This window comes from Merops nubicus, unplaced genomic scaffold (genome assembly GCF_000691845.1).
Source record: "Merops nubicus isolate BGI_N331 unplaced genomic scaffold, ASM69184v1 scaffold257, whole genome shotgun sequence".
In the NCBI taxonomy this organism is placed as follows: domain Eukaryota; kingdom Metazoa; phylum Chordata; class Aves; order Coraciiformes; family Meropidae; genus Merops; species Merops nubicus.
The window spans coordinates 32562-57649 of record NW_008622132.1 but is presented as its reverse complement, the minus strand read 5'-3'; the positions used below and the strand labels follow the sequence as shown (position 1 = coordinate 57649).

General features: G+C 37.7%; 1 protein-coding gene across 1 annotated transcript in view; it reads left to right on the top strand.

The window, feature by feature from the left end:
• The window catches only part of SMAP1 (small ArfGAP 1), a gene marked incomplete at its 5' end in the record, with an annotated part of 71263 nt that overhangs the window by 32664 nt on the left and 13511 nt on the right, over nt 1-25088 (top strand). Inside the window, 2 exons of the mRNA XM_008944661.1 lie at nt 13654-13738; nt 22178-22305. Coding sequence (XP_008942909.1) covers nt 13654-13738; nt 22178-22305 — 213 coding nt within the window. The remainder of the gene's footprint in view (nt 1-13653; nt 13739-22177; nt 22306-25088) is intronic.

Sequence of the window (25088 nt, the reverse complement as noted above, 5' to 3'; positions counted from 1 at the left end):
ATCAGAGTAAGGTACTGCTGGCTTTTCTGCTCAGCAGATACTGTATTTTGCATTGTAGAGCAACACATGTAACTTCTGCTCACGGTACTCCACAGATTTTGTTGTCTTGTGTCCTGAATCCTTGGTTTACACTCTAAGTAGAGTATCAGTGTATCTTTTTTCCTTTGTTTAAACGTGGGCTGTTTTAGTGGTGTGAAAGAACGTTCTGGTGGAATTTCAGCATAAATGTTAAAATGAGTCCCTGAACAAAGAAGTCAGAGCTCTTGTGATATCACTTTGAAGGGTTAGTTGTAGAACTTCAGAAGCTTTGCAGCTGCGAATCTAAAAAGTTTTAGCAATCCTTAGATTTTGTAAGGATAATTTAAATACTCATTTTCAGAATATCCAGAAATTTCATATAGGCTCATGTTATTTAAACTGGAGGAGTAAAAACAGAAAGAAGATTGACTCATTTTCAGCTGAGATGTAGACTGCTAGACTGGATGCTGACTAGACATGCTTCTTGAGAGTTGGTGTTAAAGATACAGTGATACGGAGGGTGAAGACAAAGGAGATGGAGTTTACTCAAGTCAAGGAAAATCCATTTTGCTTTTTTTTGTGATAGGCTACAAGTAATTAGCTTCTAAGGTAATTGTTTCAAAGTGGTTAACTTTGAAATGAGAACAAAACCAAGGAAAAAAAAAAAAACCAAAACCAAAAACAAACAAAAACCTGACTGGCAGAAGGAACGAGTACAGCTAATGGTTGTAGACATGGAGCATAAGAGGTTGGTGTCGACCACTGGAAGGACATTGCAGGTTTGAGGAATGTAGGGGTAAGCAATTGCAGAGACATTCAGCTAGAAGCAAATAGACATATTGCAAAGGCAGCATGTCTAAGACAAGCTGCTGGAGACACTCATTGTGCTCAGACACGAGTAACAGCCAGCACATTGGACTAGCCAGGGAGTAGGGTACCAGCATCTGGAAAGATCCAAGATCTGAGCTGGTGACTGGCTAAGGGTGCAGGGTTTTAATACTGGGTGAACTTCAGTTTCATGCAAAAAGCATTTGTCAGCCAAAAGGCACTTTTGTTAAGGAAAAGCTTGCAAAGCATACCTTTACAAATAGGGATGGAAAACAATGCTTGTATTAGATTGTTTTTTTGCTGTGAGCTCAGTCAGTTGCCATGTCTGAAACAGCTCATTCTTGTCTGGAGATGTATGAAGAAGGAATTACAAATACATAGCCTTTAATTCTGATTGGGTACACTGATGTATTACGTATGACTCAAAAGGTTTTCAGAAGGAAAGTTATAAAAGAAAACAGTTTAATGAGGAACTGGAACTAATTGTTCAAAAAAAAAATAACTGCATTATTGTAATCTTGCCCAAGCTAATGAGCTCAATAGAAATGGAGTAGAAATATGTAAGCTGAGTTCATATAACCATAATATGTGGTTCTCAAATTGAGGATACACTTAAAACAGCTTATAAAAATGCAAACCATATTCATTCCATTTCACAGCTTGCAAACTGAAATGCATTAAAACACTTTGACCCTAATCCGATTTATAGATGTCATAATGGGACACTGGATCAGCTGTGGCTTTAAGATGGATCTGTCTAGATTTTCTACTTCATAACGATTTCTTCTAAAAGATTTTTAAAATAGGTTTTATTGTATTAAAAGTAGAATGCTTGCATTTTATCTAAATCAAGTTCCATGACAAGATAATACAAAATAGGAAAAGGGTTGATAAACAGCTTTTACCTCTGCCTTTTGTGTCCTTGTAAACAGGTCTCTGCTTCTGGGCTCTGATTCAACCATTTCAAAGATTTAGAGCTGCAGCAAACTCTGCTCAAATCCTTGCCCCTAGAATCCCTAGAAAACTTTGATACCTCTGCACTCAGTTTATGTGCTTGTCCTCCGCAGTTTTGCCATCTAGCTCAGCTTCAGTGTCCTACTTCTTGTTGTGACTGTTACCCTGCAATCATCTTGCAATCTTTTGATGCTTTTTCAGGTGCCAAACTTAGGAGAAACAGCTTTGCCCTGTTTTTTTCAGACTCTCTTCTGAACTTGACAGCTTTAAGAACATAATACAGTTGAAAATGAATGCATACAACTAGTATGTCAAATATGGTTTTCATTATATCGATTTAATGCATGAATAGAATAATTTAAAGATTTAATCTTTGATATTTTGACATAGTCTCAGGACTCAGTATAAAAAGAAAGAAAAACTTCATTTTTTGAAATTATGCTTCTACAGTTGTCTACCTTGTTTTGAGCAAGGTAAAAGGGCATCTGAGAATGTCTGATGCATTAGAAAGGAGCTGAACTGATTCAGTGGGTATGAGACATGAAAAATTTTAAGACTTCTTGGAATGCATTGACTAAAGTAAATGAGACCTAACCTAACATTTTAAATTCAGTTAAAATAAAACAATAGTACTGGGTGGTCAATAAGTAATAACAAAGGAATAGTTTTAATCTACTTTTCACAGAAATTAGTATATTAGCCTAGACCAAGATAAAATCTTATTAATGGAATAAGATTATGGTGCAGCTCTCTGTTAGTTCTGCCATGGAGTTTTTAATTCAGATGACTAAAGATATAACACATTTTACATAATCTTGTACAAAACCTTGCCCTAACAGTGAAAATATAATTAAATCCATATACTTATGTTTTTAAAGTGGATATGTGGATTAAGGACCACTTAATTTTTTTTTTTCCTTCGGGAGTGTGTTTCGACTGAATGACCTTCATGTGCACAGAACCCTAGTTAACAGAAAGAAACAACCCCCAAAAAACAGGAAAAATCTCAACCAAACAAACAAAAATGCCAACAACAAAAGAGGCAATTTGTTTTTGTTGTCTTGCTTGGTATAAATGGCCTTAAAATTAGCTGATCTACATCAGTGTGAGTAGTTCAGTATCTGGGAGTGATTCATTGCAATAATCGCAATAGACTCTTAAATTATAAAGTTATATTTTGCCCTTAGATTAGCTGCTTGTTTGAGGGAGTTCTAGTTTTATAAACAAGACAGTGGGAGGGTTTTTTTTTCCTTTTTTTTTGTTGTTGACATGCAGTTTTTTCTCTTGACTAGATATTCGTCACTTTGCATGCTGAGTCATCTGTACAACTTCATAATGATACTACTGTAGTATATCTTGTGATTCAATATAGTATACTTGCTTTCTGTCTTTATTGCTAGTTAGGCAAAATAGAAGTTCATCACATGCTAAACATATCCCAAGTTTTGAAGAGTTACTCTGATTTCTAAATTTCTTCATATTTAGTTGCAAGTCTAAAGAAAAAAAAGCTGGTGTCTTACAGGAAGGTAAACAGAATAGCATGCTTCATCTTTAACGTGATTTAAATTCAGTATTATGAAATGATTAGTTCTTACTTATTTACGTGTCAGATACAAAAGCTATAAAAACATTCTTTAAAAATTCTAGGATACCTACATGAGTAATGCTGTAAATAGATACAGACTAAACTAACTTGTGTAGTAGAAGTATATGAGCTGTCAGGAAAAATCATATTTACAAGCCTATTGCAAGCTTATAGTAAATTGCTAACATTATTTTCTCATATGGGAATTCTCAAACGTTTATGCTGTCTTGCAAGTTTTATTGCACGCAGGTAATGAAGAGGGAAAAAATCCAATTACTTTATGTGCAAGCCTTACAATTCCTACCTAATGAGAACAAAGGAAGACTTTTGTTCAGTAACCATAGAGGCGTCTAGGAGCTCTAGTGAGTAAACTGGAAATTGCTTTTAAGTAAGTTAGAAATACTTTTCACTACATTATTTGATGGATCTTCAGCTTTCATAAAGTTCTTGTAGTTAAGGTAGGGTATAGAAATAAGCAATGCATGGGTAATCATATCTGTATGAAACTCTGAATTCTAAATTCACATGAATTTTTCATTGAAGTAGAAAATTGAGGAAGATGGGCAGAAAAGTATTTTTTTTGTCTGTAATAGTGAAGTATGAAAACAGGAGCAGATAACTGGACTGGACAACTGATGTATGAAATTTTTGACAGTGACTGAGATCTTGCTTCAGCGCAGGAGAGATATTTACAGTACTAACTTAAAATTGCTCTGACTGGACAGTTTTTCTGCTTCAGAGCTATTAGTCATGTGGCTCATGTCTTGCACCGTGTCTGCTACCCCTTCGAATGCTCTCAGGTCATGTAAATGAGAATAAGATGGATGTTAACATTAAATTCTAGTATTGAAATCTGCTGAATTATTTACATATCATGTAATTGTACAAGATACAACATTTTTGTTGTAAATTCAACAAAAGTGCCACTTGTTTTTAAGGTATATGGGGGGGATGTTACATTTCTGTTGGGTATTACATGTCTCTTAGAACTGATAAACCCTTAAAGTTTGTACACATGAAGGTAATTGACATAAAGTTACGGAAGCAGAAAATGGAAACTTGAATTACCTAACATTATGCTTTTTTCCCCAATGTCACTCATTTACAATGAAAAATAACCACAGTATTTTCACTGTGTGCTGGCACTTCTGAACCAGGCCCTACCAAAGCAGTTTGTTTCACCACTTTCAATTCCAGTGCAAAAGGCCCCCAGCTGCCTCTTGCACAAGAGTAATCTGATGAACAGGGGTAGACAGAAGAGTAGCCCATAAAGGAAGAGTTTAGACTGACTATAGTGTCTAGAAAGTATGATCATATTAAAAAATGTTTGGGAAGGATTGCAGTGTCCTTAATCATTTCGCAAATCTGGATTATTTTCCTAATTTACTACAATAGTTATTAAAACAAGAGAATGGGGCTAGCTGCAGAGCAATGTAGTTGCTATAAGTTCTGGATATTCTGATTTTTTTTCTCCTTCAAAGTCTAGCATTTATCAGAAGACCTCATGTATTCTATCTGTTCTGCCAACCAAGCAAGCTGGTGTAAAGCTTTCCATTTCCCTCCTGTCTTCCCCAACCCATCTTTTACACCTAGTATCCAGACGTGCTGTCATGGTTTAGGCCCAGCCAACTACGAAGCACCACGTGGCCTCTTGCTCACTCCTGCCCCTAATGGAATGGGAGTGGGAATTGGAAAAAAAAAAACTAAAACCTCAGGAGCTGGGATAAGAACAGTTTAATAGAAAAACACAAGAGAAGAGACAACAGTAATAACAATAATACTAATGAAATAATAGATATAAAACAACTGATACAAAACGCAATGACTCACCACCCTGAGCCTGACGCCAGCCCATCTTTCTGAGCCATCTCTCCTCCCCACAGCCAGCTCCCACAGTTATATACTGAGATATGACATGATATGGTATTGAATTTCCCCATAGCTAGTTCAGTTGGGCTATCCTGGCTGTGTCCCCTCCTAGCTTCTTGTGAAAAGTAACCCCCTCCTAGCTGAACCCAGGGCACAGTGCTGAGCGTTGGGAAAGGAGAAGGTATTGTTTTGCAGAAAGGGAGCATCGATAACACCAGCAGCAGACCTCATGGCGTCCTGGTATTTATGTGAGTTTAATAGGTGTATGACTGTCAGTCATGGTGGTACTGGCCCTTCTTTTTGCGTTGCCCCTGAGATAACTGTATCCCTTGTAGATGTATGTGTTGTACTGTAACCTTTGTACAGAGGAAGGAGGAGGATTGGCTTGGCAATGTTTTCATTGTCTTTATTTTCTCTGAGGCAGAATGAATTACTTATTTAATGGTTATCTCCAAAAATAGCTCGCTGAACGAATTTGATGAAATGCCTGACTGAGACACTGGACTTCCTACAGCATGGGACTTATGCTTCAGGTGTGACTTAATGTTCTTCACAATGCCATCTCCTGCATACTTGCTGTCTGAATTTCTGTGAGAAAACATAGCTGCCCATTCCAGGGAGTGATGGGTTCACCTCTGGATGAAGCTACTGCAAAGCTATGATGCTCAGATTAGGGCCTCATGCCTTCAAGACTTGTGTGTACTAAGCTTCAGTGGGAAAACAACTAGGGAATTCACTGGATGAGTTCCAGCTTGACTAAAGTGCTTCTTCTATCTGCTTGGCAAAGTCTATAGAATGCTAGCAAAAGGGGAGAAAAGGTGGCTATGAGGAAAATGGACCAGCAGTGGTGAAGTTTTGCTGGCTGTATATGTATGTCTATGTGTGCTTGCATGTATAGTCCTTAATTTTATTAAACAAGGTGCTTAGAGGTTGGCTTGCTTTCATTAGCAAAACAAATATGGTGGCGCAAAAGTAGCAGAACTAAAATGATGTAGTTATTAAAAGCACTAGGCCAGTACGGCATGTGTTGATGGGGCAAAGTTCAGAGGGCTCAGTGGTACCAAATATCCCTACAGTCAGTTCAGGTTAACCGTGCCAGCTATGTCTCTTCCCAAGTTCTTATTCACCCCCAGCCTAGCTACTGCAGAGGCAGAGTGTGGTAAAAGAAAATGCCTTGATCCTGTGCAGACATGGTTCAGCAACTGCCAAAATACTGGTGTGTTATTGACAGTGGTTTAGCCACAAATCCAAAATGTAGCACCATAGCAAAGTTAACTTCATCCCAGCCAGACCCACACAGGCAATTAGTTTGCAAAACATGTGGTATAATGTCAATACCAGTTCTCTTGTCCTTGACAAAGAAATGTCCTTCTTTACTGGGTAATTTGCTTTAGAATAACATAGAGAGAAACAAGTCTGTGAAATGAAATCTGCAACTTAATGTTTGAAAAGAGTAATTAACACTGTTACTTGCTGATTTATTTGGATTCATTTAACTGAAGAAAAATGTTTCACATAAATTAGCTTAAGCTAGATTGGTGTTACCACTGACATATTGAGAGTAACGAATGCATTGTGAGAGTTTAATGCAAGATAATGCTGGTTTGTGTGAAACTGATAGCACTTTATCAATTTCTAGCACATAACTGCATATATTTATCTTATATACTTTTAATAAAATACAGTAAACACCGGTCTTAGGGAAATGTTATTGATGTGATTATCTAGCATTTTAATAATTAGTCTACCTTCTGAATATTAAGCCAGATTTCAGATATTTTATGAAGGAGTAACATTTCTATTAGTCTTCTATATATCATACACAGTCTTTTCAGAAGATTAAACTGGAGAACTCCTGGTCAGACAATACAAAGAAGAGCTACTCTTGACCTTAGCCCATTCTTTCTTGGCTCCTTTAAAGTACTCTCCTTTCCATACTGTCAGCATGGCATGCCTCCCAGAGGATCTTCATAGCAACTGTTGCTTCTCCTGCAGCAGTGCTTCATTTCCCAGATTCCTTTTATTAAGTATGGAGTATTAATATTGCATAATATTCTTGCAGAAGATACTTAATTGCTGAAGCAATCTAAAAAGCTGCTACTAAAATGATTTCTGAGAGCGAGCTTCAGGAAGAGCCCATGGTAGACACAGGTAAGACAAAATCAAGTAAGGAGGAATGATTACTGGTAGAGGATTGGGCTCGTTTCTACAAAACCAATCTGAAAAACGGTGTTTCTATGCAGTAGGCATTGCACCAGCCAAGATGGATGAACCCCTAAGAAGTCACAGTATTCCAAAGAAGATTGCTTTAGCCCCTTCCACTGAGAAAACAAAGAAATTGTTAGGGTGCCAGAAAGCATGAAAGGCCTTCAGCCTTGTCAAAAACGCCTGCCAAGAGTGAATAAAATAGTTGACAGTTTCTGTGCACTCCATCACTTGAGAGAATCACAGAATTGCCAAATGTTTGAGGTTGGAAAGGAACTCTGGACGTCCTGCTCAAGCAGGGGTTCCCTAGAGCAAGTTGCCCAGGCACATATCCAGACAGCTTTTGAATATCTCCAAGGAGGGAGATTCCACAACCTTCCTGGGCAACCTGTGACAGTGTTTGGTCACCCTCACAGTGAAAAAGTTTTAACTGATGTTCATACAGGAACTCTTGTGTTTCAGTTTATGCCCATTGCCTCTGGTCCTGTCACTGGGCACCACTGAAAAGCACTTGGCTCCAGCTTCTGTGCACCCTTCCTTCACATATCCATCTATTGATGCCAGCCCCCTGAGCCTTCTCTTCTCTAGGCTGAACAGTGTCAGATCTCTCAGCCTGTATGAGAAATGCTCCAGTTCTTCCATTATATTTGTGGCCCATTGCAGGATTTGCTCCAGTATGTCCATGTCTGTCTTCTGCTGCAGAACCCCAGACTGGACACAGCACTTCAGGTGTGGCCTCACCAGTGCTGGGTAGAGGAAAAGGACCTTCCTTGACCTGCTGGCAATAAATACTCTTCCTGATGCAGCCCAGGGGATACCATTACCCTTCTTGGCCTCAAGAGTAAATTACTGGTTCAGGGTCAACTTGTTGTCTGTCAGGAACTCCAGATCCTTCTTTGCAAAGCTACTTTCCAGGTGGTGGTTCTCCAGCATGTCCTGGTGCCTGGGGTTTCTCCTACCCAGGAACAGGACTTTGTACTTGTGCTTGGTGAACTGCATGTGGTTCCTCTCAGCCCATTTCTCCAATCTGCTGAGATGTCTCTGGATGGTAGCACAACCTTCTGGCATACCAGCCACTCCTCACAGTTTTATGTCACCTGCAGACTTGCAAAGGATATACTTTGCTCCATTGTCCAGCTCATTAATGATGCCGAACAGGACTGGACTCAGTATTGACCCCTGATGTACTCCTCTAGTGACTGGACTCTAACTAGACTAATCATCACCTTCTGGATCTGGCCATGCAGTTAGTTTTCCTCCACATCACTCTCTGCTCATCAAGCCCATACTTCATCAGCTTCTCTACAAGGATCTTGTGGGAGATAAGTGTCAAAAGCCTTACTCTGAAGTCAAGGTAGACAATATGCACTACTCTCCCCTTGTCTACTAAACCAGTCGTGACATTGCAGAAAGTTACCAAGCTGGTCAAAGAGGACTTCGTCGTGGTGCCGCCATGCTGATTCCTCCCAGTCACCTTGTTGTCCTTCACTTGCTTGGAAATGATTTCTGGGATTAGTTCTTCCAGCACCATCCTAGGTATTGAGGTGAGGTTGAGTGGCTGGTAGTTCCCTGGATCTTCCTTCTTACCACTGAAGATAGAAATGAGAGAAGGAAATACTTAAGAAATGGTTAAGAGGATGGTGGTGGAAAAAAACACCAGTAAAGGATTGCTGTATCCTGATTGCCTCTCATCTGTGGGATTGCAAAAGTTTATGATGCACACACTGGATCTGAATACTGAGTGTGTCCCTGCTCCTCTACTGAAGAGTTGTGCTTTATAGGTGAAAATATTTCTAAGAGATTGCAATGTTAATTCTTTATTTGCCTCTTTAAGTGGGCAGAAGTGCCTAACACGTGCTGAACAAGGGATAACTTAAATGGGTTATTGTGGCTCTTTTCAAAACAGGGGCTCAGTTTTTCTTAAGGCAGAAAATTGCAAGTCATGCTAGGTAATAAGCCGATCGTGTGGAGGATATAAAAGAATTGACTCCCTAGAAGCTTGTTCTGGCTGCAGTTTCAGTGACATTTGCAAATAAACTGTTTTCAGTAATCTTAGAATAATTTAAGGCAGAGGACATTGCTTGCTTTCAATGGATACTCCAACATGAGAGCAACCTTGAAGAACAGCGTAGTGACAACTGTGAAAAATGAAAATGTAGGGCCTGCATATCAAAGATGTTTTGATGTTTTGCTGTTTGCAAGGACACTGCTTCAGAAGAATGCATTAATAACATAAAGATGATTTTGAATAAGAAGCTGTTAATGTACAACCTGAAGTAAATGTATCCAGGAATTGCTATAACCACGTACTTCACTCAATAAAACCATGTGTGTTGATAAGCCAACCTTGAATGTTGTAAAAAAATAGTAGCCCCAGTAATCTTGCAGGTTCCACTTGAAAATAAATGCACAAAGTTGTGTACCTGTTCCCTTCTGCTTGGCTTTTTTAGAACAGATTTTTAATGCTATTTTTAATTTATTTAATGCTGCTTAGTCTTCTATTTTTATGCAGCCTTTTTCCATAAGTCTCAATGAAGAATAGTTTATCTAGTACTGGTGTCAATACTTAAAAATAATTGCTGTGGGAGCCAAGCAGACTAGTAATAGAAACTGAGATGAATCTTAGTTCATCAGGATTCCCGAGCATTTGTCATGCTATATTGCACCTCTACAAAATGTGGTAATTTTTAGATAAAGCACAACACTAAATTAAACATTAAGTTTAAGAAATGTCACTGCCTAATTTTTCATTTTTTTGCCTGTTGCACACTTCTGTGCTCACTGTATGCAATACTTAGCTTTAACATCTCAAAAGACCACTCTATATAAAGTTTAGTCATGTGTGAGTCCTGTTGCAGCAAAACTACTAAAAAGAAATTAAAGATTACATTTCTCTTTATGATTTGGAATAAAATTTTCCAGTGCCTCCGCTGTGACTTCCCATTTTGTTCTTTTCTGGGTTTCAAGATGTTGCTTATGCCAGAATTACATGCTCTGAAAGGTACCTCTGGAGGTCCACTGCTCCAGACCCAGAAATATGGCATGATCTTTGCTGCAGAACGCTTCAGTACAGCATTGCTTTTCATCAGACCTTCTTCAAGTAGGTCACAGTACGGTCAGGGAGCCCAAGATCCATGGGGCCAAAGAGAGAACAAGGCTGTCTTAAGAAACAGCATTGTAAAGGGGGGTTCTTTAAATATTCTTAAATTAAGAATAAATGCGTGCATACAAGTTCCTTGTTCTAACTCATCCTGTTAGTGCCAACCTTCCTTAATTTATGCCTAGGTGTGGGTGACTTCAGAGAAGTCCCCATCCATCTCTGAATCATGTCAGACCTTAAGCACCAAACAGGTGTCTTCTGAACGTGAACAAATGCCCTCGTATGTGGCATGAAACATAGGCAGAAGTAAAGACATACTGGATTTCTGAAATCTCAAACAGCAGGATGGGAAACTCCAGCAACTGGTGTTTGTTGTGGTGAGAGAATGGAGGAACAACATAGTATTGCAGATAAAATTAAGGGTAAGAGGAAGGGGTTTTTGTTCCAGATAGCTGCTGAATATTGCTTTGTGTGACCACGACTGTACAGATGAAGTACTGGTAGATGGTTAGATTCTTCTTCATTTCTCATACTGAGAGTTAGTGTGTTGGTGAAAACTGTGTAAGCTGTAAAGGAGATGAATTGTGCTTTAAGGAGACAATCTCCATCAAGGAAATGAATGCAGTATTAATGTCTAGAAATATTTGCTGTACTAGCAAGCTTGAAATTAATTTTGTAGTTTTTCTTAAAGTAACCTTAAAGCCTATTAGTTTATGTACTGGCAAGAGAGCAAAATGGGAAAGAAACTGTTGATGAAGATATATAATAATGATATTGGAAGTGAGTATCTTAAAGGATCTTTTTCACAGAAATGTATATTTTTATACCTTGTATCTTCATCACCTTACTTAGAGAGTGATGAAACCAAAATATGCATTTAATAATTTTTGAAAGTATTCATTTGACAAAGCAGGGGACCGAAGTAGATTATTCCTACTGTATTTTTTAATTTCTGCTTTAGGTAATGAGACGAATTTGCTACAGTAATAAGTACTAAGTAAAAAAGAGCTCTTTGAAATCTATCTGTTTAGTTCTTACTGATCTATGCAAAAGTGTTCTGGTTTCTGTGAAAATTTTGCATTCTAAACCAACTCTGTCAAGCTTTAATGTGTTTCAAACTTGTGCTTTTAGGTAGTCATCATAAATCTAATCTGGAGTAATGAAAATTTGCACATTTAATATAATTCTAACAGTTTTGTTTTTCAGTTTAAAGAAGTTGTTGTTCTATATTCAGAATTGTTAAGCTCCTTAAGCAAAACCAAATCAGTTTCATGAAATAAAGCAACATATCAGAAATGCTTCTTTTTGCAGCTTCTGTGACCTGTGGTGTTCCCTGCAGAGCTGGAGAAGAACCAGATGTACAGATTTTTATTATAAATTCTGTTCTGAAATACTTACTGTTAATTCTGATTGTCATTCATAATAATAATTTCAGTTTTATGGCATATTTACTGAGGTATGGTCAGTGGTAGTAAACTTGATTTTGTATGGTTACTTTTAAAAACTCTTGATATGGAAAAATTCACTTCCAAAACCCATACTTTTTTCTCATACCAATTATAAGGATTTTTGTTCTCTGCAATATTGAGTAGCATTTGGAATCAGTGTGCTACATACTTGGAGATGAAAGTTTTAATACAGTGTAGAAGCAGGGAACTCAGGGAATATTTTTCCAGTAGGTGGTTTTCCAAACTATTTTGGCCTTGAAGAAGCTGTGTAAAGTCAGCATAAGGATTTTTGTCAAGTGCAAGCATTTCTCTGAGAGATTAGCAAGGATCAGTCTGGGTGTGAAGGTGCCTGTTCCCTGTAGCTGCAGAAATGGAGCTCAGTGCGTTGTACCTCTTCCCTGGAGGTTTTCAGTGGGGGCTTGCTCACAGAAGAGAAGTGTTGGTAGTGTGATAGGCTTCTGTTCGCTTGGGCCATCTTTGAATACTGCTGAGTTTTCTCAATTCTCTTTACAAGCACCAAGATTTGTTACTCTTTACCCCTAGTTTGCAGGCAAGGAAAGGAAAGGATTACTTAAATAAGGGGAACTTCCCATGTGTTGATCTATGAAGTTCTCCTAATACTAAATACTAAGATTTAATGACTTCAGCAACCTTGGGAGCTTCAGTGACTCTGTCAAAGCCATGTTATGAGGGTGATAAAGGAGAGAGAGGAGCAGATTCAGTTGGGGTGAGCCCAGTGCCCAGCCTGACAGTGCTCCACCACCATTATTTGGTAATCTGTTCTAGTTAAAGACTGTACTCAACAATCAACCAAGCCACTTCGTGTTTTTGTGATAAGTATGGAGTAAATATGTATTAAATGCATTCAGGAGAATGCCATTTGTCCTGTGACTACTATAAACAGTTTGTATTCATTTTTAAAATCGATGTTTTGGTGGATTTGAGTGATCAGCCTGATATCGGTACAAGAAGAACTATAACCAGATTTATAAAGTCATTTTCATCATCAACTTTCATGTCAATCCCATCTTTCATTTTGAAGTCTCTAGGCAATAGAAGACTAGGAGTTCCCTTTTCCAAAAGAGAAGGATGCTGTTATTTGCCTTCCGGTTTACAAAGGAAAAGATCACGAACACAGATTGTGTCCATCAGTGCTTAGCATCTGTAAAGTCTGCATGTTCTGCACACCCTCTTTTCAGGGAGGCTAAATAATGTCATTAGTCTGCTTCTAATTTTTAAATTTAAGCTTCTAAAAATGTGAAGATTTTTCTGTTTAATGCTGCAGAACTGTGTAGTTTGAATGCTAAAATTAGTCAATAAATGAAATGACAGACAGCTTTCAGCCTAGTGCTTTATATGCAGTGATTCAGTTTAAGATTTCAGTTTATTTTTAACCTATCCTGGAACCTAGATTTAGTTAACAATTAGTTACATATCAGTGAAGGTATAAGGATAATTTTTTACAGTCATTTGTCTTCTCCCTTATGACCATAACTGCAACTTATTTCATTACAAACCAAATTCATTATGATAAACAAATATAGGAAATTAGATCTGATACTGGAGCAACATCTTTAATGAGAATTTTTTAAGCACTGCATCTTTTCCAGAAAGGTTACTTGTGTTTGTTTTGTTTTCCTTTAAAGCCACAGAAGAAAGAAGATCCGCAATCAGAAGCTAAAGCAAGTCCAAAAAAGTCATCAGAACCTACTATTGACCTTTTAGGACTCGGTAAGCAGTACATAATTACCTGTTTTTAAACCAAATCCAGATAGATTGTTTTGCATTTTAATAAATAGACTTTCATTTTCTCTGAGCTTACGCACAGTTAGATGAATTTGAAAACCGTAAGATTGAGTCTATGAATTTGAAACTATAAAGGAAAATGCCACAGGGATCTGGGTATATCAATAACAGTGTTTTGCTAAGGAGAGTAATGAGCTCCTGTGGGAAGGAGAAGTTATCAAATTGATCTTCAAAGGGCTTTCGGATTGCAGTATTTCAATGTTTATGGTAAAAACATACTTTGTAATGAAATGATGAGCTCATCTGAATTGTGTATCTGTAAAATATTTTGTATCATAAAATTCCTATATTAGTTAAAAAGCAGTAAACTGTCTAACTGCAGCTGACTCGTATCTTGTAAAACTTAATACTTTGGGCATTTCAGTGTTGTGTACTGACTGTGACCATCATTAATTTTTATCTAATACACCTTTTTGGTTTTGGACTGGCAGGTAACTGTACATGTCTTGCAAATAAACTGGTTTGGACCTGAATCATTTAATTTGCACTGTCTGACTATACTATTGTGTCTTTATGCTTTTTTGAAAAAATGCTTGTTGAAGGCCATATTCATAAAATATGACTTTCATTTATCTAGTGTTACTGTAAGCGTGCTTTTTTCAGTTTGGTAGAATCTTAAAATGGAACTGGAAGATAGAAATATTACAGTAACTTTATTTCCTTTTGTTCAGTATTAGGGAAATTTTCTGAGTTGTGAGTATTCAATTTATATCAATATAATGATTATTCTTAAATTTCTTCACATTTTTAATAGGATGTTGGAGGAGGCTGATAAGTCTTTTAAATGTAATTGTTCTAAAATCTTGACTTAGAAAAATGTTTTGTTGGTTTTTAATTTTTTGGTTTTAAGGTATGAATAATGTTGCAACAAAACAGTAAACATCTCTGTTTTAGAACTCGCACTGTCATTCAAAATGCATGTTATTTTTTCTCTGAATGTAGAGTAGCTGTAAATACTGGGTTTGTGCTGATTATGTATGTGTTGTGATCCATATCTCGTTCCAAGTAATCTGCTACCATAGGCAAGCAAATCTTAATTAACACAGTACAAGTTACATCATGGATGTAGAATGAACCTATTAAAAAAAAAAAAGAGAGATAATTCAGATTTGATGGAAAGCTGATTCTCCTGTATTTTCCTTTAGCAGACCAACAACCCAATTAAGAACTAAAATTTAATCAATATGGGGGGTTGAGATTGCTAGGCTCCTGTATCCTTTTAGTCATAATTTGAAAAGAATTTTGGTAATGCTGTTTTATGATATGAAAATGAACTCAGATTACATAGGCTAACTTGAGATGTAATATGCAATAGAAAGAGTATGATAATTGATGTTCAACAGCTGTGCTTCTTCAGTGAGATATACAAAGGGCAAAGTTTATAATTTGTATGTTAAACCCCCATAATTTTAGAGGAGGGAGTGTTTAAAGATTTTTTAAATAACAAATTGAAAGGCAGTGTAATAAGCTAGTAGCGCTCAGACTCCACTGAGCTGCAAATGAGATGTGTGTTAATGAGAGCAGACCTGCATATTTCATTTGGAGAGTTCTCTTTTAATTAGTGCCTGTGGTAGACTACTTCAGATAGCATTAAAATAAAGATCAGTTCAACTGAATATATCATAGAACAATAAAACAGCCCAGGCTGGAAGGGACCTCAAAAGACCATCTGGTCCAGCCTCTGGGAAGGGGAGCGTAGATGAGGTTACCTCTAATCCTGTACGACTGCATCTCGAAAACCTCCAGTGATGGGAACTCTACTACATCTGTGGGGAGGTTGCTCCAGTAATTGATCTCATTGTAAAGTACTTCTTTCCTGTGTCTAGGTGAAACTTCTCCTGGTTCAAATTGTACCCATTGCCCCTTGTCTTCTCCGTGTAGCTTCTTGTGAAGAGAGAGCCTTTGTCCTTTTTGTAGCTGCCCTTTAAGTACTGGCATACTGGGATGAGATCCCCCTGAGCCTTCTTTTCTCCAGGAAGAGAAGACCTAACTCCTTCAGTCTTTCCTCATAGGGCAGGTTGTCCAGCCCTTTAACTATCTTTGTGGCCCTCATTTGGAACCTCTTCAGTCTGTCTGTGTCTTTCTTGAATTGTGGGGACCAGAACTGGTCACGTACTCCAGGTGCAGCCTGACAGGCACTGAGTAGAGTGGGGTGACATGTCTATCTCAGTTACTAGTGCCCCTGCAGATGCCACCCAGAAACCCATTTGCCTTGGTTGCTGCAGTGGCACCCTGCTGATAAAGATGTTTGATATGTCATATCAAACGATATTAAAATGGATATGACTGCATAGCTCATTCTTCTTACTGAGCGGACATGTTTCTAATGAGGATTCATCCTCTTAGGACTTAATTTCTGCAAATGAAGAAGAGCAGTAGCTTTTAGTAGGTCAGATCAGAATCTCTTATGATAGCGGATTAAGTAATTTCAGTGGACCACAATTCATGCTGGAACAATATTGGCTTTGAAAACAGCCCAGTTTCTTAAAGTACTTTCTTAGTAAGCTTCAGTGCTAGCTTTGGGTCTGATATTAACCTTTGGGTCATATCTCTTTTTATCTCAGTTGGGTTTGTAATAGTGACCTCATCAGAAGGTGAATATCCTGTTAGATAAGACTTACCCAGTGAAAATTGTAGCTAGACAAGATAATTTTCTAAGAATAAATTGTTTTTTGTTTTTCTTTACAAACTGCAACATTGTCATGATAATATGCCTAGGCAAATTGTATCTTCAAATCTTGTAAGATCAGAAGAGGCATAATATCCTCAGTGACTGTACTGTCATGTTTGTTTCTTTTGAGTCTTTTAAAATAGATTCATGTGGTTCCCTTGAGTTCCTGTTCAGGGGGTTTGTTATTGAGATGATGTTTGGATATTCACTTTTTGATGATCCAACAACATTTGTGGCTTTTGGCCTTTTGATTTAGAGTAGATTCCACACAGAGAAAGCTGGGGAAATGGCCATGTACAAGCTAAATATTTGTGTGTTCTTCACAATCAATCCTGTTACTGCTCTTGCTGTGCAAGTCCAAATTCCCTCCCTCTCTTCCCAAGCTGTGAGAAATCCCAGCCTATTTCGGTAGGCTGAAACTGAAGCTGCATTTTTAGCAGTCTCTACAATTATTTGGAACTTGTCCACATGGAAAGAGTGCCCTGTTGAAAATGTGGGTACTTAAAATTAATGCTAAAATCAATAATATGGGATTTCATAACGTTAATTTTTAATAGGAGAATTATTGGTAATATTTTTCAGTTTCAAAGTCCCAATGTGTAAGCCACAGTTCTTCAGCACTGAAGTCATTGGCAGTGCTGTGTTTTCATCTCTCTGGTGTTAACCTTGCACTCTGAGCCCCTTTTTGGGGTTTTGCCTTACAAGGTAGATTTCTCCACTTATGCCAGACTGATGTAAATACAGTTTTTTAGAATACGTGTAAAAAATTGTATGATAGTTATGTACGATAGTGGGAATCTTTTCTTGGAATATTACACAGGCAATTTTAGACCATTCTGTTTGTCAAGGTATGTCACTTAGAAATTATTTTGACATACAAAACAAAACTATATTATCTTACAGAATTATCAGAAAGAAGGAAAGTGCATCTTACATATTCTCCAGTATTCACTGTGTTTAGATGTGCCCTTCATAAAATAGGCAATTGCATATTATGGCGGACAGCAGGTGGATGTTGCCTGTCATATTGTCATAAATGGTAAAAAGACAAGTTTTGGAACCACAGGTTAGAGTAACAACGAAGAACAGCATCTATTGACTTTCCATGTTAGGTTCTCTGACTGAAGGTAGAAGCTCTGGCTTGCCTGTGCTCTCATTGCAGTGGCTTCTGCCATGTTTAGGACTTCATTCCTAGCTATGGATGCAGTCTCCAGAAAAGCAGTTGATTAAAAGTTATTTGTTTCAAAGTAATTCTGTGATGGTTGAAGCTATAAATTTCTCTAAATGTTCAGGCAGGCCTATATAACTAAATCTGATTTTTACGTGTTCTCTGTAAAGACTACACCCATGTTTCCTTTTGTCAAATACATGCCACCTTTTCTAATCAGTTTTTAATGGTAGGCAGCCCAAGTTGAAAGAAAGTTAGAATAATTTAGAACTCAGAACTCCACTGGAGTATCTTCCTTATACTACAGAAATATTTTAAAATGAGGATGGAAAGGAGAAAGTCCTTCCTAATTCGTGACCTGGTGCACTCTCTGTATAAGTGTGAACTATTACGTTTAAACACAAGTCTGCATATGCCTGCATACGTACCTTTAAATGAGGATACTAATATTGCTACAAGTAATAAACTGGATTGAAAGGACTGTTTTTTCTATATTCTGAAATTTAATTATTTATGAAATCTAAAATATCAGAGTTTCATGGGGGGAAAATTTTTTCAGAGTTGCTCTTTAATAGATATAAACATTCCAACTGTTATATTTGTGAGAGATCAGTAAGAGGGGATCATCTGTTAATACCACTTATACCACCTTAAAACTGTGTTGTGAATGGTAATTCTGCAGTGGTTTTTGCACTGCTACAGACAGGGAAACACTTATTTTTAGTGTAAAATTCTGTAACAGATCAGAGGTATGTATATTGCCAAATAACACTCATACAGCAGCAATCTAGCAATAACCTAGGGTTTCATAGTATTAATTTGTAAGCAGTCTATTACATACTTGAAAAATACTATGTTCTTGCAAATATGTTCTTTTGTGAATGTTCTAAATATGTGAAATGTTGGTTTTTGTAAATGATTACCTTTAAATTTTCATTCAATATTAAACTTTTTTACATCCAGGGAAACTGAACCACTTTGGAATTTGACAAGAGAGAGACTTTTTTCGTACGTGTGCCTCACTGAGAAAATGAGAACACTAAATTATTAATTCCAGACAATCCTTTGGCATGAAAATTATGCACGGTTCATTCCTAAATTTATCTGAAACAGTGAACCTTTGGGGAGATGTTTTTGGAACTGCCTATCTGTGGAATGAGCTCTAAAGAAGCTTGTTACTTAACTTGCCAGTGTATTTATTTACACACATCTTAAAGCACTGATGTGGCTGGGATGGTGGAGCAGATTATACACGTGCTCATTTTGCTGTCCACTGACTTGCATTCATTAGAAAAGAAATAAGGGGTGGAGGAGACTTTTGCACTAAGATGTAAGTAGCTTTGTCATAATCATAGAAGAGTTTGTAACTTTGCTTTTCAGAATTGTTGGAATGGTAATCTTCCCAGCAATGTCAAATCATGACATAGTAGTAAAATTGGCCGAGGTGGCTACTTCACTCCTAAGGTTATTGTTCAAGCCACTCACTCTTTACTCGGCATAGAAGAAGATTTAATATTGCCAAACCATTCTGATGGCCATTTTGCCTTTGTGGAGTTGTTGGGTCTTTCTTAGTTCTTGCAGACAGCACAACTATGCTCAGGAACTTTGCACAAGTTTGGGGAATAAATATACTTGCTGAGGTTCAGCTTCTTGATGCCACTCCCTTTGTCCTTCTCATATCCCTGCCTTCAAGCTATTCTGGTCCTTGCTACTGGGTCTGCTTGCTGTTGCTAGCATGCACAGTTTGGTCTCAGTTTCCCACTGACATTAAGTGGATTTAAGAATTAGCAAATACCAAACTATAAAGGTTCATGTTTGATACTAAGAGCATAAAATAATGTGTGTATCTGAAGTAGTCACAAAAGCAAGCATACAACTCCCAAAGAATTTCAAACCAGCACCCATCCTCTTGGTTGTTTCATAATGCTTTGTATGAAAAACTTGCTTAAAAAGCATTCTGGTGACTTTACATATACTGAAGTCTGTTCAGTGTTGTGGTTTCTGTAGCAGCTATAGCTGTGCCACATTTCCTACACATACTAAGGCACAAAGGTTAGCATCTCTGCAGTAAGACTGAAATCAGATACGTGTGGATGGTGGTAGCTTCTGATGTGTTCCACATTGGTGGGTTTTGGCTTCTGTGTCAAGTTTTTAAATATACAGCAGTGACAGTTTTTTAAAATAAATAAACACTTCCATGCAAGGCAGCTAAAGGGGAGGCCATGTTCCACAGAATTTGGAAGGCAGACAGAAATGAGAAGGCACCTCTGAGTGGCGATCTCAGGGGATTGTTTCAGAACGCAGGATCTTCTCATATGAGTTAACAGCCAAAAATCTTGTTCGTCTTCTGTGATAGTTTCCTCAGCCAAGTGATTTCCTGGCTAGTAAAGTGACTGGTGCTTTTTATTGTTTCTGCTATTTTATTCCAACTTGTCAATGTCCTGGACATCCCAGAAGGGTAGTCTCCAACTGCAGTAAGTTTGCATATGGCAGAACAAAGTAATAAATAGTAATTTTTGATGTGCAGGGAGACAAATCTTGAAATAGTCTGCCAGTTATTTCTGTTCTTAAGAAAGTAGAAGAGAGCAGAGTCCTTCTTTCTAAGAAATAAGCTTACTCTCTTGTTCAGTTACCTCTGTTTTCTTAGAAAAATAAAATACCACTTCTTCTGTGATAATGGGAAAGAATGTTCTAATTACATTAGAGATGGTGTTGTATTATTTTAAGTAAGTGTTGGAAGCTTCCTGTGATTTGATTTTAATTAAATACTGCATCCATACACCTTATTCTTTACTAATCAGACCACTTCCCTGTCCGCATTAGAACTCTAGAAACTTAAAAATGCTTGAAACTCACACCTGCCTTCAGCCTTACCTGTTTCTCTGGGGTAGTAAGACACACGTTTCATGTGTTAGCACTCAGCTGTTAATGCTGATATCCAGGGATTTACCTCTGCTCTTGAAATGGATCTTTTCACTCAGGTAGATAACTGTCATGGGTATAGGTCGCTGGAAAGTTACTTCTTACAGGTTGGTTAAAGGACAAAGTAAAGTGGCTGTTCTGGTAACTAGCAGCTATTTGTTAATGTCCTTGATGCTTTTTGAAGTTTAAAGGTGGAGATCTGTATTCTGTTGTGTTTAAAATTTAGAATATATTTCTGTGTTACTTTGTAAATGTGTTTTGAAGTTTGCTACCTGTGTGCAATTGTGTGACTTTAAAAACAAACAATCCCAAATCTTTTAATTATGATGCTAAGTAATTTAAAATTTGCTTTATATAAACTTACTCTGAGTAATGGGAGTAGTGGATACAAGACATGCAGCTATAAGGAGTTTTGTTCTTTAAACGTGCTAAAGCATCAGGTAGAAATTGTTTTATTATATTAGTAGTAGTTTTTCCAGTGTACTGTAACCTAGGGATTTTAGAATACTGATCCTTCTGTGATATACAAACAGCCATGCCTGTTGTCATAGCAGTGTTTTGTTTGGAGATAAAGTTTTGACTTAATTCGTCTAGTTTCTTTTGCCAGAGAAGTCTGACTTCTGCAGTGAGCATTGGATACTTTGAGATTTAACTTCTTTTTTGGCTAAAAAAGCGTTCTTAAATTTTATATTTACACTATGCAGTCATCATAGTGTTCTACAGAATCCAGACTCACTTTTATATTTGTTGAATTCTGTGTAATGGGAACCCACTTATGATATGCTTAGGAATAAAATTTATTAACAAATTCTTTCCACTTGTTCTCAGACAGCTTAAAATCAAATGAGAAATGATTGATCCATTAATGAAAACAATTTTGTGATATTTTTGTCCTTACATCTTTTAAAGTATTTTCTTGCAATTCTCCTTAAAGTCTTTGGCCCTTTTTTTCTCCTGCACTGTCCACTTTCACCTAGATAGCTAAATGTATTCCTGTGTTACAGTGGTTACAGGCACGAAGGCTGTGGAAGTTTACCTCTGTACAGAGCAAGAGCTGCATGTTCTGGTGGATAATGAGTTCAGTGTGCCTGGCAGGGCTGGAGCTATAGAATAAAGCACTTTTGAAAAAGGGAGAAGCATGGACATTTTTCCTAATGCAAACTGTGGATAAAATACAGATTTTAATTCAGGAGCACAGATTGACGTACTTTGTCTGATACACGACTGCCAAGTTTGGGCCTTCTCAGTAAGACATCCGTTTAAATTCTTACTAAAAATATTGGATTGTTTAAAAAAGACTCTTGAAAAATTAGTTGTGTATTGATAAGTTGGTGTGGCTGTCCTTAGGAAAGTCTTTAACTGTTTTGTTGTTGTTTTGGTTTTTTTTCTTCTGAAGCACACTAGTTATACTAGTCTTTTTAGGGAAAAAAAAGTCCTCACAAAATCTGAACAATATCACAGTCTGAAAAATGCCTTATTTCAGAAATTGAATACATCTTTGACGGGGGCAGGGTAGGAGTTTATAGGCAGCTTTAATTAATTCTCATGCCGTTAAAAATACTAACAGTTTTCACTTTAAATGTGATTCTTTTGGCTTTTTAAGATGGTCCAGCTGAAGCCTCTGTGACAAACGGAGGCACTGCTGCTGTCACAGCGCTGAATGATGACCTGGATATCTTCGGTCCAATGATCTCTAATCCTTTACCAGCAGCTGCTGTACCTCCTGCTCAGGTAAAATTTACTTATGCGTGTGAGTAACTGGGTGCATGCACGTGCATAAATTCCTTCAGGGAATTGTTCATTCACACAGAAGGAATGCATAGTTCTCTACGCTCATGGCTGCAGACTCTTTTGTTGTAATGACTATATTTTTCTCATGTCTTCAAGCTTCTGTACTGCTTGTATATAGAATTAGGAGATAGTGTGGTCTTCCCTTCTGATTCCCCCTAGTTATCCAGATAAGTTGTTTGCTGTCTTACCGTCGTGGTAGTAGTCATGTTTTCTTTTAATTTATATTCTCTTCTCTCATTCTTTTTTTAGTAGGTCTTGCTGAATATATTTGTAATTTATATTTTCAGGTTATTGGGCTTTAAGTCATACTTTTTAAGACCTTATTGCTGTGTAATACTTACATTAGGAAAGGCTACAGCAGATGCTTGTCTTAGAGCTGCTAGTAATTTGGAGTCTCAAGTTTCATGCTCAAAATCAAGAATGGATATTAAGAAAAACTATGATTGCTACCTGGGCTGATCTGCCTTTTATCTCATCTTAGAGCTTGTATGCCTTTCCTTCCTCAGGGAAGGGTAGCATAACCCCTGCACCTGGTCTGCTGCCTCTCTTATAGCCATGGTAGTTTGGAAGCAACCCCATTGCCATGCCTGTTGTAGCTCTGGGGTACACAAAGAAACCACTTAAAGCTGTGGCTCTCTTAAAGCAGGTGTCAGCCTCAAAGAGTGACATGTTGGTGATGAACGTGGTTGGTGCAGAGCCGAATGCATATGTGCAAGCTTCCTTACCCAGAGTGGCTTCTGAGAGGGAGGCTTTGGGGGAGTACTCAGCTAACTTCCCCATCTGTGGGGCCCTTTTAAGGTAACTTAGAAGCATTTTGCTGGTGGCTTTCTGCTCCACTCAGCTGAACCAGAAAGAACTGTGTGTATTCCTGGATTTGTGGTTTCAGACCTGTAATCTGGACTGGTTTCTCTAGATCCAGTCATTTTCATAATGTATAAAATGGGAAGTATGATGATGGAAATGAATTCTGGTTCAGCAGGAATATGTTAATTTTGTTTCTAGGTGTTCTGTTGGTCATTGTGGTCACCTCAAAGCATATCCATATTGTTCAGCAGATTTGATTTTAATTCTTAGTCTTTATCCATTACTCTCCCTTCCCTACTTGTTGCTAAGGGCTGGCTCTGTGCAACATGCTAGCTAGGGTTCAAGAGACTGAAACCACATTTCTTTTCAGACGTAGAACTACTGATAGAAGAAGCTTCCCATCGTGCCTTAAGCCACCCATAAATTGTGAGGGAAGTGAGCTGTATACATGCATTTAGGTTTGCATTACAAAGGAAAGTGTGGGTATAGATTTTCTTATCTCTTGTGGAAGCCTCTGTCCAAAGCATCAGAAAGAACAGCATCTGAGTGCTTGTTGTCTGTTGTTCTACCACCTTATGTCAAAACTGATCTAGACAAACCTATCTGTAGACCTAGATGTAAAAAGCACTAGCCCATTTCCAGCGTCACTGAGGTTTTCTAATTTGTCCAATTTGGCTGTAATTTGAGTAAATTAAAATCTAGAATCAGGAAGTTTCCACTTGGCTTTCCAAAATAAATGGGCCAGTGAAAGTAATAGATGTAATGGATAGGGATGAATTTAGGGTTTCCTCCTTTCCTGCCTTTCTGAAGCTGGAAGCAACTTCCTCTGTAGGTAGTTACTGTCTGCTCAGGAGAAAAGAGCAGCTTGAGAATACGAGAAAAGCCACCTCTTGTTTCTATCCCATGAACAGATGACATGACCTGCTGGTTAAATGAGTGATTTAGCTGTAGAATACAGGATATCCAAAAGAAGGCTAAATATTTAAGAGTGAGAAAAAGCAAAATGAAGGGTGATTCCCTGGATGGTGATTACTGGTGATGGGTTAAATAATGAAGTGGCTGCTAAAGCATGTTACATTATACGTACCAGCAGCTAAAGAACATAGATCATCTAAAGTGCACTTCTATGATAAAGAGTTTTCTTCTGTGAGAAAAGTGTTTTGAAATGTAGTTTAGCTCTCATTGTGCTAGTTTCTAGACAAAGTACACTTGCTAAATGGATTTAAAAGTGATATTATTCTCAATATCTGGTAAGTGTCATCTTGTTTGTATACTAGAAAGTATGAATATATTTACTTGCTATTAACAAACCATTCCAGAGTTCTGGTGACATTTTGCTTTTTTCTGAATGCTATAATTGGGAGCAGCAGATGGTCCTTATGGCATGTTGCAAGATTTAATTCTTGGTTATCTTCCACTTTTAATCAGTAATCTCAAAGAAAATGTGCTATGACCAGATAATTGCCTCTGATAAGAGACAGGGACATGGATAGGTAGCAGAAGATAGGTTTCTGATGCTGATTACATGGGTTGCTTGGTAAACTGGGGCAAAGGAAATACTCTGCTTTGCTTTAGGATTAACAAGGCCTTGCAGGCTTTGTGTTTCAGGATGGTGGTGTCTAGTCTGGGAACTGATGCTGAACAGGAGATGAGGATGCCTCTCATTTGGCAGCAGTACGAGTGTTTTGTAAGATCTTTCACCTTTTAATACAGAGCTTAATAGAAGTTGTATGGGTATCAGACAAGAGTCAGGAGTATATTGGAGACTGGAAAGGGTGCTTCATGATGAGAGCATTTATGGACTCAGTCTGGTAATTTCTTAAAGTAAAAAAGTGGTGTGATTATGTTGTGTAATTATTTTGTACAAGACACTGCAACTGGCAAAGTGGACATAAACTAGATCTCAGTCCAGCAGCTGA